We start from the raw sequence: 13,503 nt of genomic DNA, 5'->3' as shown, positions 1-13,503 counted from the left end.
TAGCCAAGTTATAAAAAAATATTTTTTTTTTTAATTGTTAGCCTTATCTGGCCACACGCTCTATTTGGCATTCTCTCTCCCCCTCTCTATTAACCTTTGATACTCATCGAATTGGCTCGATATGGTGGCTATGATAACTGACCATTGAATTTATTAATCGCGTATGCAATGTCGGAGATTTGTTTTAACGTTTTGAGATTAGTATTTTTTTTTTTTTTGAATTTTGCAACAAATTTGAAGCCCGAACAGTGGATATAAACGTAGATATTTTAAGAATATATTTTCAAGGACCAACATTGGACCAAAAAATAGATTTTTTAAAATATTTCCTAAAAGTATAAATTTTAGTTCCAATCGCGGTTTTTCAGAGTATTTTTAAGGGATGAACGGTAGACGTAGACAGTAAGTTTTTGGGAATATTTTTAGGAAACCAACAATAGTACCGAACGTGAATTTTTTAGGAATATCTTTTCAAAGACCACACGTGTTCCCGATTTTTCGAATTTTTTTGAGGAATATTTTTTTTTTTTTCAAGAAACGAATTTCTATTTTTTTCGATTCGAGGACCAAAGTGGAATTTTTAGAGCCAAACGAGGATTTTTAAGAACTATCAAAAGGATCAAAAGTGACGTTTTAAGGACCATGTGTGGATTTTTGAGATATATTTTTGTAAGGACCAAAAGTACAGTTATGAAGAATATTTTTTCAGGGATTAAAACATGGATTTTTGAGGAATAAAGGACTAAATGTGTTTTTCTTTTTCAAGGTACAAATATGGATTTTTAAAAAATAATTTGTTTATGGATCCAATGATAGATTTTTGTGCAATAATTTTTCAAGGACCAAAATTGGATTTTTTTAAGGAATATTTTTTCCTGAAACATACGTCAATTTTGCAAATTATGCAATAATTTTTCAAGGAACAAAATTGGATTTTTTAAGGGATATTTTTTCCTGAACCATACGTCAATTTTTTCCAAGAATCAAACGACTCTTTTGAGGCCAAAACGAGTATATTAAGGAATATTTTTCAAGGATCAAAAGTTGCGTTTTTATTAAGGAGCAAATGTGGAGTTATGAAGAATATTTTGTCAAGGATTAAACATGGATTTTTGAGGACCAAATGTGGGGTTTCAAAGATAGAAACGTGGATTTTTAAAAAATATGATTTCGTTTAAGGATCCATGGGTGGATTTTTGAGGAATGTTTTCTAAAGGACTAAATAGGATTTCTTGGGGGAGGGCACCAAACGAAAATTTTTGTCGTCAAACCAGGATTTTTAAGGAAAATATTTTAAGGACCATACGTGAAATTTTGAAGAATGTTTCTTTAAGGACCAAAAGTAGAGTTATGAAGAAGTATATTTTTGAGGAGTATTTTTTCAAGGACCTAATGTGGATTTTGAAAAAATACTTTTTTTAAAGACCAAGAAATGCTTCCAAATGTGATTTTTAGGATTTTTTAAGGAAAAAAAATTGTTTTGCATAAGTGGATTTTTTTAAGAATTCTTTTTTTCAAGGTGCAACAGCTTCCATATTTTAATTTTTTAGGACAATTTTTCCATAGACTAACAGAGGTTTCACATGTGGATTTTTAAAGGATCTATTTTCAAGGACCATCAATGGATTTGAAAGATTTTTTTATAGAAGGACCAACAGGGGTTCCAATAAATGGTTTATAAGGATTGTTTTTTTAAGGACTAAAAGAGAATTTTTAAGGGCCAACTATTTTAGAAATACTTTTCAAAGACCAAACGTTGATTTTTAAGGGTCAAAGGTGGATTTTTAAGTTATATTTAGGAAATATTTTTGTAAGGATCAAAAGTGGATTTTTAAGGAATAAAGGACAAAAATTAATATTGTAATAATATGTTTTAAGAATATTTTAATAATTGTTTTGAAGAACCAACAGTGCTTTAAACTTGGAATGTCTTGGAAGGACCAACATTCAGCTAAATCTGTTGGTTCATAGTATTTTTCAAGGATTTATAATTTTATTTAATTTCTATTTTATAAGGATTTCCAGAGAATTTTAATATTTGTTAATGACTATTTTCAGGACTTCCTATGTCCATAAACGATCAGATCTTTTATATGCAAAACAGAAATTCATAAAATTTTAATAAAATTTTAAAGAAGAACCGGTATCTGTCATGGTAGGCCTCCTCATGGTATTTTATTTGTTTTTATTTTATCTAAAAGTATTCTATACAAAAAAAAATCTCAGAAACTCGGTATCCTCCTAAGTTCTTTAATTACATAACCTATTGCGAAAAATTGTGTATACATGCCACGTATTCGTACAGTCCCCATACAACGGTACCTCCCTTTCTTATACCCTCCACCTTGGAAAGGAGGGTATATTAACTTTGTCATTCCGTTTGTAACATCCTTAAATATTCGTCGTAGATCCCATAAAGTATATATATTCATAATCAGCATAAAATTCTAAGTCGGTTTAACGTTGTCCATCTGTTTGTCCGTCTGTCTGTTGAAATCACGATACAGCCCACATATTTGACGTAGAGCGCCAAAATTTAGCAGAGCAATTTCTATTGTGTCTAGAATGGTTGGTATTGAAAATGAGATATATCGGTCCACGTTCTGGTATAGTCCCCATATAACGGTACCTCCCGATATTCGGTATTTTGAAGATTTATGCCACATTTTTTAACAGATTTGTCTGAAAATTGGTATTTGTAGGTTACAACGGGTCCCTGTACGTGTGGCAAAACATTGCATGTATAGGTCCACGTTATGGTATAGCCCCCATATAAAGGTACCTCCCGATATTCGGTATTTTGATGATTTTTGCCACATTTTTTTTCACGAATTTCTCTGAAAATTGGTAGTTGTAGATCATAATGGGTCCCAGTTCGTGTGGCGAGTCATTGTACTTATAGGTTCACGTTTTGGTATAGCCCCCATATAACGGTACCTCCCGATATTCGGTAATTTGATGATTTTTGCCACATTTTTTCACGTATTTGTCTGAAAATTGGTATTTGTAGGTCATTATGGGATCTAGCTCCGTTGGCGAAACATTGCATGTGTAGGTCCACGATTTGGTATAGCCCCCATATAACGATACCTCCATATTTCTTCTAATGTTTCCTTTACCCTAAGGTGGAGGGTATTAAAAGTTTGGCCCGGCCGAACTTAATGTTTTTTATTTTCTTTTTTCAGTATTTTGATGATTTTAGCGACATTGTTCACCGGAATTGTATAAAAATTTATATTTAAAGGTGTTCTGGGTACTACGAAAAATTACGTAGACAGGTCCGCGTCTTTGTATAACATCCATTTAAAAGTTTTCAATTAAGCTGTATTTTTCGACCCATTTATTTTGAAATGTTTTAAATTTCTCCCAAATGGTGGAGGGTATTAAAAGTTCAGCCGAGCCGAGCCTAGCTGCTTTTTTACTTCTTTTCTACTGACGAACTCTAAAAATCATTATTTTTGGAATTTTTTTATTTTAAATTTCTTCCTACAGAAAACATTTTTCTTTTAACACCTCCAAAAAAAATATGCTTATCACGATTGTAGGACAAATTTTTGGAACGCTGACATATAACCGTTGAAAGAAATGCTTTGTCATGGTGACAAATGCCTGAGCTAATTGGGGCAAACTCAATAACAACATGATAATCGTAAGTATTGCAATCTCATCGGTAAAATGCTATAGAATGCCGATTAGTAAGAACTCCAATGAACTTATTATTATAATTTGAAAGTCATGTTAAAATATTTATAGAATTTACCCAGACATTTTCAGGACAAATTTTTAGGAGAAACTTGGTTCCATTTGGCTTGTAGAAGTTATTTTACAAATATGATTGGAAAATTAAAAATATGGGTCTATTAAATTTTACAGATTGCTTTCAAATATGACATATCTTTTCAACTTTTATTCAAAAATAAGCTAGACATTGTGGTATGGGGTCCTCTTGAACTTTGGTCCTTGTATATGGCATACAAGAATTTTCAAAAAAATATTTATTGCATAGAAAGAGAAAGGATAATCCGATTTTGGTCCAACTTTGCGAATCATAATATTTCCATCAGTGCTAGGTCGGATGCGAAAATGGACAATATCGGTCCATTTCATCAGGTACCTCCCCCACAAAGTGTCGGTCAAAATTTAGAATAATTACAATTCTTATAAAGCCTGATGTAAGAGTCCGATTGTTTTCAATTTTCACACATCCCAATGATTTTATAAACCCAAGCTCTGGCGTGAAGATTTAATATATCGGTCAACTCCTTCTGGTACCTACACTACAAAAGGTGGAAATTTTTAAAAAATATTTTTTGCACAGAAAGAGAAGGGATAATTTGATTTGGCTCCAACTTTGCGAATCCAAATAGTTTCTTCGGTGCTAGGTCAGGCGCAAAAATGGACAACATCGGCCCACTCCATCAGGTACCTCCCCCACAAGGATCAAATTTTTGAATAATTACAATTCCTTTAAAACGTGATGTAAGAGTTCGATTGTCTTCAATTTTCACACATTCCAATAATTTTATTAACCCAAGCTCTGGCGTGAATATTGGATACATCGGCCCACTCCTTCTGGTACCTCCCCTCATAAAAAGCTAAATTAACATCCGATTCCATTCCAGACTTGGTACATCCCAGACAAATAGCATCAAATTTTAGAATAAGTTTAGATTTGCTCGAATTGGTCAATGTAACCGTCACGCGTGGCTCGAATATTGTTCTGCGGCATTTTGGTCCATTCCCGGTGAAGCGCTTGCTTGGGGTAATTGACACTTTGGTATTTTTTAGTGCCAACCTTGCTTTCCAAAATACTCCAGACACAATAGTCCAGAGATTTTGGTGGCCACTGTGCGCTAAAAATGAAGCGAGGAACCTCATTTTACAACCATTCTTGGGTGACGCGTGCTGAGTGCGATGGTGCTGAGTCCTATTGGAATGACCGAGGTCTGCGTCCAAAACGTTTGCGTGCCCAAGTCTTTAATACACCCTCCAGAATATTTTCGCAATAATATTCGGCATTTATTCTGCTGCCAAGGTCGATTAATACGAGCGGAAAGCGACCATCGGCTGTTATGGCATCCCACACCATCACCAGGGCCAGCGCTTGAGTTCTGGTGGCCAACCGAAGGTGCACATTTTCAGCTGATCTCTTTGGCAAGTAAACACGATCATTTTATTTGTTTACAAAGTGCTAGACAACGAATGTTTTCTCTTCGGAGAAAACCAAATTCGGCAGTTCACCACTTTCGGAAAAGCGAAGCAACTCTTTAGCTATTTTGAGTCTATTTTCTTCTTGTTGCGGTGTAAAGTCTTGCACTTTTTGGAATTTCAATAGCTTTACCCCGAGCTCATTTTTCAATATTTGCCGAATGAAATATTGCGTTATGTTCAGCTTACGAGTCATTTTTCGGCCACTGCGACGCGGGTTTCGATCAAGTCGCTTCTCTACTTTTCGAACCATTTCTGCTGTGGTTGCTGTTTTCTTCCGTCCACTTCCTTGACATATGTCGGGCTACGCTACCCGTAAAGATAGGGTAACAAGCGATGGTACGAGACACAAAATATCTATTCACATTTAAATGCTGGAGTGCTCTAACGATAGCCACTTGTGGTTTCCCAGCCATATATAAAGAAATCACACTACCACTCTTGAATTCTATCACGAATAAGTTTTTTTCTGAAAAATTCTCACCAAAATGCAAAATGAACTGTCACTGGAATAATTTTAACAGCTGTCGGAACTAGTGGCTTAGAAATGACAGCAGTCTGAAGTTGGTTGCAGTGTTTTCATCTCACCCTGCATATCACTTGATATGGCCAATTCGTGCCACATCGAAATGAACATTTAAGAGGCTAGGTCTCCTTGGAGGAAATCCGTTTCAGGACTTTGTAGTCGCTCTAGGTTTTCGTCTGTCTCGGTATATGCGATTTAATCCAAACTTGATACGTCGTAATATTATTGTCAAACTAAAATCGAGTTCGGAGATGGACGACATCTAACCATTCCCGCTGGTACCTCCCTCACAAAGGATTATAATTCGCAAAGAAAATAGTTTAATTCAAAGAAAGAGAGTCATTAGATTTTGTGCAAATTTAGCAAATCCTACTATTTTTGTCTGTTCTAGGTCAGATTCGAAAATGGACAATATCGGACCACTACATCAAGTACCTCACCCACAAAGGGGTAAATATTTGGAGTAATTATAACTCTCATAAAATGTGAAATAAGAGTTTGATTGTCTTCGAAATTGACACATCCCAATGATTTTACTAACACAAGATCTAGTACGAAGTTGGTAGATAACGATCCATTGCTTATGGGTCCAACGGGTCCTAACTTTGAATAACCATGAAGCTCATAAATTTCCAAACGGGTATCCGATTATTTTTACACTCGGCACATCCCAATATTTCTATCAACACAATATCAGGTGTGAAGATGGGATATATCGGACCACGACTTCTGGTACCTCCCCCTCAAAGGAAAATTTTCATCGAAAATAATTTACCGCATAAAACACGAAAGTATCATTCACTTGTGTTAAAAGTTGGAAGTTCCAATATTCGTACCAGTGCTATGCCAGATGCAAGAAAGGACAATGTCGGCCCACTCCATCAAGTACCTTCACTACAAAGGGTCGGAATTTTTAATAATAATAATAACTCTTATAAATTACGAAATAAGCAACCGATTCTCTTCAAATTTCACACATCCTAATATTTTTATTAACAAAAAGTTTAGTGTGAAGATGGGATAAATCGGTCCACTACATCCGGCACCTCCAGCACAACGGGCCAACATTTTAAGTAATTCTATCTCTCATAAAATGCGAAGTAAGCATCGGATTCATTCTAAATTCGACACAATTTAATTATTTAAGCTGAACCAAGATGTGGTGTGAATATGAGATATGTGGGTCCCCGCCATCCGGTACCTCCCATACAACGGGTTAAAATTTTGAATAACCAAAATTCTTATTAAATGCGAAACGAGCATCGGATTCATTCTAAACTTCACATAATCTAATACTTATACTAACCCAAAATGTTGTATGAAGATGAGAGAGATCGGATACATCTGGTACCACCAACCCCTCCCCCCAACAAAGGGTCAAAATTTCGAAAAAAAAAATCTTTGATCAGAATTTTGAATACTTATCACCATCATAAAATGCAAAGTTAGCTTCTGAGTCAACAAAACTTCAAACTTGGCACACCCTAATATTTCTATCAACACAAGATCTGATGTGAATATGGGATTCATTTCCAAATCTCTTCAAAATCTCCGGATATCAATCCGTTGGACTATTGTGTCTGGAGTATTTTGGAAAGCAAGGTTGGTACTAAAAAATTCCAAAGTGTCGATCACCTCCAGCAAGCGCTTGGCCTGGAATGGGCCAAAATACCGCAGAGCAACATTCAGACAGCGTGTGACGATTTGATTGGCCGTTTGAAGGCCATATTAGATTCGAAAAAATCTAAACTTATTCTAAAATTTGATGCTATTTCCGACATTTTTTGCTTTCATTTAATAAAATTTAAAAAAAAAATGTAAAAATTATGGCTTGGTTGTAGTTTTTTTATCTCACCCTGTACACATGTATAGCATTCATCTTTGATAACAAAAATCCTATTTTATTTTCTTAACAAAACAAACTATAACAAAAAAAATCAATTAATTGCGAACTCTCAAACCCAATTGGGCATCAGTCTCGGAACGTGATACCATATTCATGACAGGTTTCACCTCCTCACCCAGGGGGAGCAACTCAAAATGGCGTACCATTTTACTGACGGTACTTTTCATTTCAGCCATGGCAAATTTCTGTCCTATGCAGTTACGGGGTCCAGCACTGAACGGGACATAGGCAAAGGGATTTATTTTATCCTCGGTGTTCATGAAACGTTCGGGTAAAAATTCTTCTGGCTTGGGGAAATAATCGGGATCCTTCATGGCGGCGTACATGAGCAGGGTGATGTTGGTGTTGGCCGGTATGGTGACACCATCTGAAATGTATCAAAACATATTTAATATAATTTTTATAGAAAAAAATGCCTAGAGATACCTACTTATAACAACATCCTGTTCGGTAACACGTCCAATCGTTGGCACCGATGGATACAAACGCTGACTTTCCTTGATAACACAATCCAAATATTTAAGCTCCTGCAAATCTTTCATGGTCACCGGTTTATTTCTATCCTCACCAATAACGCTGTGAATCTCCTCGAGTACCTTTTGCTGTACGCCAGGATGCCGCGACAGCAGATAGAGAGTAAAGCAAATGCCACTTGTCGTGGTGTCATGTCCTTCGAACATAAAAGTATCCACCTCTTCACGAATATCCTTATTCGTCAAGGGTTTTCCACCCACCGTCGATTGCAACAGCACATCAAGGAAAGCCATTCGCTTCTTAATGCCCATTTCATCCACGCTACTGCCAGCCTGATAGGTTCCACTGTCAATGGACTTTTGCAAGGCCTCACGTCGTTCGTTGATGACCTTATCCGTAAAGTCGTGCATAATTTTGATATTATTTTGCAGCTGGTGATATTTTTGATTGTGGAACATCCGGAAATAGCCATCGAAACGATCGAAAGGTTTCACAAAACGATCCGACATAATGTTGGAGGTACTAAAAGTGGGAATAAAAATAGTTAGGCATATGTAATAAAAAAACGTTTTATATATGGAGATGGTACCGCTACCATTCTATGGAGGGTATATTACCCCTTTTTATTCCGTTTGTAACTCCTCGAAATACCCATGATAGACCCCAGTATATATGTTCTGGATCAGTGTAAAATTCTAAGTCGATTTAACGATGACCATCTGTCTGTTGTAATCACGCTATCTTTCGAACTAGTTGAGATAGAAGGCTAAAATTTTGCACACGTGCGTTATTTGTCAGCAGGCAGGCATGGCGGTCCACATCTTCGTATAGGCCCCATATATCGGTTCATCTTTAAGACAAATCTTGTGTTGATGGAAATATTGAAATTTACCAAGTCTGAATGGAGTCGGATGTTAATTTCACGTTTTATGAGCTTAATGGTTATAAAAAATTTTGACCCATTGTGGGGGAGGTACCAGGTGTAGTGGTGCCGATATATTCCATCTTCACAGTAGATCTTGTGTTAGTCGAAATATTGACATGTTAGAAATTTGAAGAGAATCAAATGCTTATTTCGCGTTTTACAAGCTTCATGGCTATTCCAAATTCTGAGCCTTTGTGGGGGAGGTGCCACAAGGAGTGGGCCGATATATCCCATCTTCACAGCAGATTTTGTTTTAGTAGAAATATTGATATGTGCCATGTTTGAAAATAATCGGATGCTAATTTCGCCTTTAACGAGTAGCATGGATATTCCAAATGTTGATCGGTTGGGGGGGGGGGGGAGTTTACCAGAAGAAGTGGACCGATATATCCTATATTACCACCAGATCTTGTAATTATAAAATAAAAAAAATAAAAAAAAAAATTGGTACGTGCGAAACTGGAAACAATGGGACTCCTGTTTCAGATTTTAATAGATTTATAATTTGTCCAAATTTTGACCGTCTGTTGGGGAGTTACTTGATATACTTGGCTGATATTGTCCATTTTAGCACCTGAGTTAGCACTGACAAAAATTTTGGGATTGAGATATGAGGTAAATTATTTTCTATGAAAACATTGACCTTTTGTGGGGGAGGTACCAGAAGGAGTGGACAGATATTGCCCAACTCCGAACTCGATCTAAGTTTGGCAAAAATATTACGATGTACCAAGTTTTGACCAAATCGGATTCTCCTTTCGAAAGTTATCGTGCACACCAGCCAGCAGACAGACGGACGGACAGACAGACACCTCTATATCGACTCCAAATTTCCTAAAATGGATTTGATCCAATGGAACCTAGGGACTAAAACCATTTTTTCGATAAGGCAAGTTTTGGCCATATCAAATGATTTGTACCTTCTGTAGCCATATGGCTGAGGGTATAAAAAACAAACAGTCCCAGTCAAAATATGAACTTTTCCAAATGAAATGTGGTTTTTCACTTCACGGCATGCAAAACTTTGAGCATTACATAATGATTACATAGGGTTCTCATAACATAACCGTCGTTTAATCCATTTTTTATACCCTCCACCATACTATAGAGGGTATATTAACTTTGTCATTCCGTTTGTAACTCCTCGAAATACTCATGTCAGACCCAACAAAGTATGTATATTCTTGATTAGCGTAAAATTCTAAGTCGATTTAGCGATGTCCGTCTGCCTGTCCGTCTGTCTGTCTGTCCGTCTGTCCATCTGTCTGTTGTAATCACGTTATCTTTCGAATGAATTGAGATAGATGGCTAAAATTTTGCACACATGTTTATTTTTCCAGTAGGCAGGTTATGTTCGTAAATGGGCCATGTAGGTCTACGTTTTCATATAGCCCCCATATAACGGTACCACCCTATATTCGGTATTTTGATGATTTTAGCGACATTATTCACCGGAATTGTTTCAAATTTGGTATTTGAAGTTCGTAATGGATACTACTGCCTAATACAGAAAATTGTCTGTGCAGGTCCACGTCGTCGTATAGCCCCCATATAACGGTACCTCCCGATACTCGGTATTTTGAGGATTTTAGCGACATTATTCACCGGAATTGTTTCAAAATTGGTATTTGAAGTTCGTTATGGGAACTACAGTCTGTGACAGAAAATTGTCTATGCTGGTCCAGGTCTTCGCACAGCTCCAATTTAACGGCACCCTCTTATATACGATATTTTGATGATTTTAGCTATATTATTCACCGTTTATTTCAAGTTTGGAATTTGAATATGGTAATGGCTTATGACAAACAATGACTATGTATGTCCACGTCGTATAGACCCCAAAATAACGGTTATATTCGGTATTTTTAAAATTTTAGCAGAATTTTTTAAGGATTTTATTTTTTGAAAATTTCCAAATTCGTTGTAAATTGTGGAGGGTATTAAAAGTTCGGCCCAGCCGAACTTACTACTTTTTAACTTGATTTTTTTTCAAAAAAAAAAAACTTACTCCGTCACTGCCTTGGCATAGGGAAATTCTGGATGTTCCTGGGCATGGACTTTCACGCCCATTGCCGTCTCCGTTATAATATCCAAGGCCATGAGACAAACTTTGGGAAACATATGCACGACAGTTTTGCCATCGGCCTTCTCTAATAAACTCTTGACCATTATATGACTCTGCTGATCGAAGATCTCCACAAATTCTTCCAGAATTTTAAAATGAAAGGTTGGAGTGATTATCTTACGTCGCGAAAACCATTTTGGTCCGGTGCTCAACAACAGACCCTGGCCCAGCCAACCACTTAGCAAATCATAGAGATTATTTTTGGTGATCAGCTGTTGACTTTTGAAGATGTCCTCGAAGAATTTGGCATCGCGCACAAACAACACACAATGATTACCCATCCACATGCGCACCACTTTGCCATATTTGGCCGTCAATTTGTCGAAAAGGTCATAGGCATCTAAATCATGGGATATTAAGGGATTGAGAACTTTTCACTTTTTTTTTTTTTGTTGGACATTTCTTACTGGCCGTTGTATTGCCCACAAAATGCAACATGTTTCCAAATAGCGGCAGCGGTGTGGGTCCCCGTATCCCAGCCTTTGCAATCATAACATGACGCCGTCTCTTGTACAGCGTGTCGACAACGAGCAGAAGGGTCAAGAGACCCACCAGGAATTCAAATAACATAATTTACAAAAATATCTATTTTTTTTTTTCTTCTTCCAATATCACTTATTTGTTACCGCCTCGAGTGGATCGCGACAACTAAATTCGTCAGTTAGCATGTCTCGCGCATTTAGACTATAAATTTCCGGTGTTAGTCTTATCTTGCCACAACTGCTGTCTAACGGCCTACAATAACCTTTGATTCGCCTAGCTTAAATATAGTTTTCGAAGGTATCGCAGAGATAAGGTGCCTATTAAACATTTCATTGAATGTGCTACAAGTTAAGGGAATTCGTTTTGAAATCGCAAATCATTGTTTATATCAACCTATGACTTGCAACTTTTCGGAGGCAGATTCGATTGGGGGCGTCATGCACGTTTTGCTTCATTTCCACACAGTTTTTCCTCGTTCTGCAATGTCATGTGAAATTGAAGAAATCTTCAGACCCGTAGTAATACCCCAAATCCTAAAGATGAGGACCTCTCAAAGGGGTTTCTATATCCTCAGCCATATAGCTAGAGAGTATATATTTTATTTAATACGGCCTCATCCAAATAAATGTTGTAGATCCTAGGTCTCTTTGGACCAAATCTGTTTGAGGACATTTGTAGCCGATCTAGCCATGTCCATGGACGGAGGTTCATCTGTCTGTCTGTCTGTCTGTCGGTATGGTACGCTCTATAATTCTCGAAGAGAGTATCCGATTTGATCCAAACTTGGTGCATCGTAATATTATTATCAAATTTAGACTGAGATCGGAGATGGGCAAAATCGGTCCACTCTTCTGGTATTTCCCCCCCACAAAAGATCAAATTTTCAAAATAAAAAAAAAAACAAGTTAAAAAGCAGTAAGTTCGGCCGGGCCGAACTTTTAATACCCTCCACCATTTGCAACGAATTTGGAAAATTTCAAAAAATAAAATCCTTAAAAAATTCTGTTAAAATTTTAAAAATACCGAATATAACCGTTATTTTGGGGTCTATACGACGTGGACTGTAGGCATTGTTTGTCATAAGCCATTACCATATTCAAATTCGAAACTTGAAATAAACGGTGAATAATGTAGCTAAAATCATCAAAATATCGTACATAAGGAGGTGCCGTTAAATTGGAGCTGTGCGAAGACCTGGACCAGCATAGACAATTTTCTGTCACAGGCTGTAGCATCTATTACGGACTTCAAATACCACATCTCAAACAATTTCGGTGGGTATTGTACCTAAAATCGTCAAAATACCGAATATAGGGAGGTACTGATATATGGGGCCTATACGAAGACCTGGACCCGCACCGAAAATTTTCTGTCACAGACTGTAGTTCCCATAACGAACTTCAAATACCAATTTTAAAACAATTCCGGTGTATAATGTCGCTAAAATCATCAAAATACCGAATATAGGGAAGTACCGTTATTTGGGGGCTATATTAAGACGTGAACCTGCACGGACAATTTTCTGTCTTAGGGTGTAGTATCCATTTTGAACTTCAAATACCAAATTTGAAACAATTCCCGTGAATAATGTCGCTAAAATCATCAAAATACCGAATATAGGGAGGTACCGTTGTATGGGGGCTATATGAAAACGTGGACCTACATGGCCCATTTACGAACATAACCTGCCTACTGGAAAAATAAACATGTGTGCAAAATTTTAGCCACCTATCTCAATTCATTCGAAAGATAGCGTGATTACAACAGACAGACAGACAGACAGACAGACGGACATCGCTAAATCGACTTAGAATCGACTGATCAAGAAGGTATATACTTTGTTGGGTCTAATATGA

General features: G+C 36.8%; 1 protein-coding gene across 1 annotated transcript; it reads right to left on the bottom strand.

The window, feature by feature from the left end:
• Nucleotides 1–7,627: 7,627 nt before the first annotated feature.
• Nucleotides 7,628–11,806, bottom strand: LOC101891759 (probable cytochrome P450 4d14; the record flags this gene model as incomplete). The annotated part of the gene is given in 5 exon segments (NM_001309038.1): nt 7,628–7,679; nt 7,682–8,007; nt 8,071–8,636; nt 11,048–11,504; nt 11,572–11,806. Coding segments are annotated over 4 exon segments (1,512 nt in total), but the record flags the coding sequence as incomplete, so codon positions are not given.
• Between the last annotated feature and the right edge of the window lie 1,697 nt (nt 11,807–13,503).

The sequence above is a fragment of the Musca domestica genome, unplaced genomic scaffold, assembly GCF_030504385.1.
Source record: "Musca domestica strain aabys unplaced genomic scaffold, Musca_domestica.polishedcontigs.V.1.1 35, whole genome shotgun sequence".
In the NCBI taxonomy this organism is placed as follows: Eukaryota; Metazoa; Arthropoda; class Insecta; order Diptera; family Muscidae; genus Musca; species Musca domestica.
Note: the sequence above shows the minus strand (reverse complement) of the source record. Positions and strands in the feature narration are given on the sequence as shown.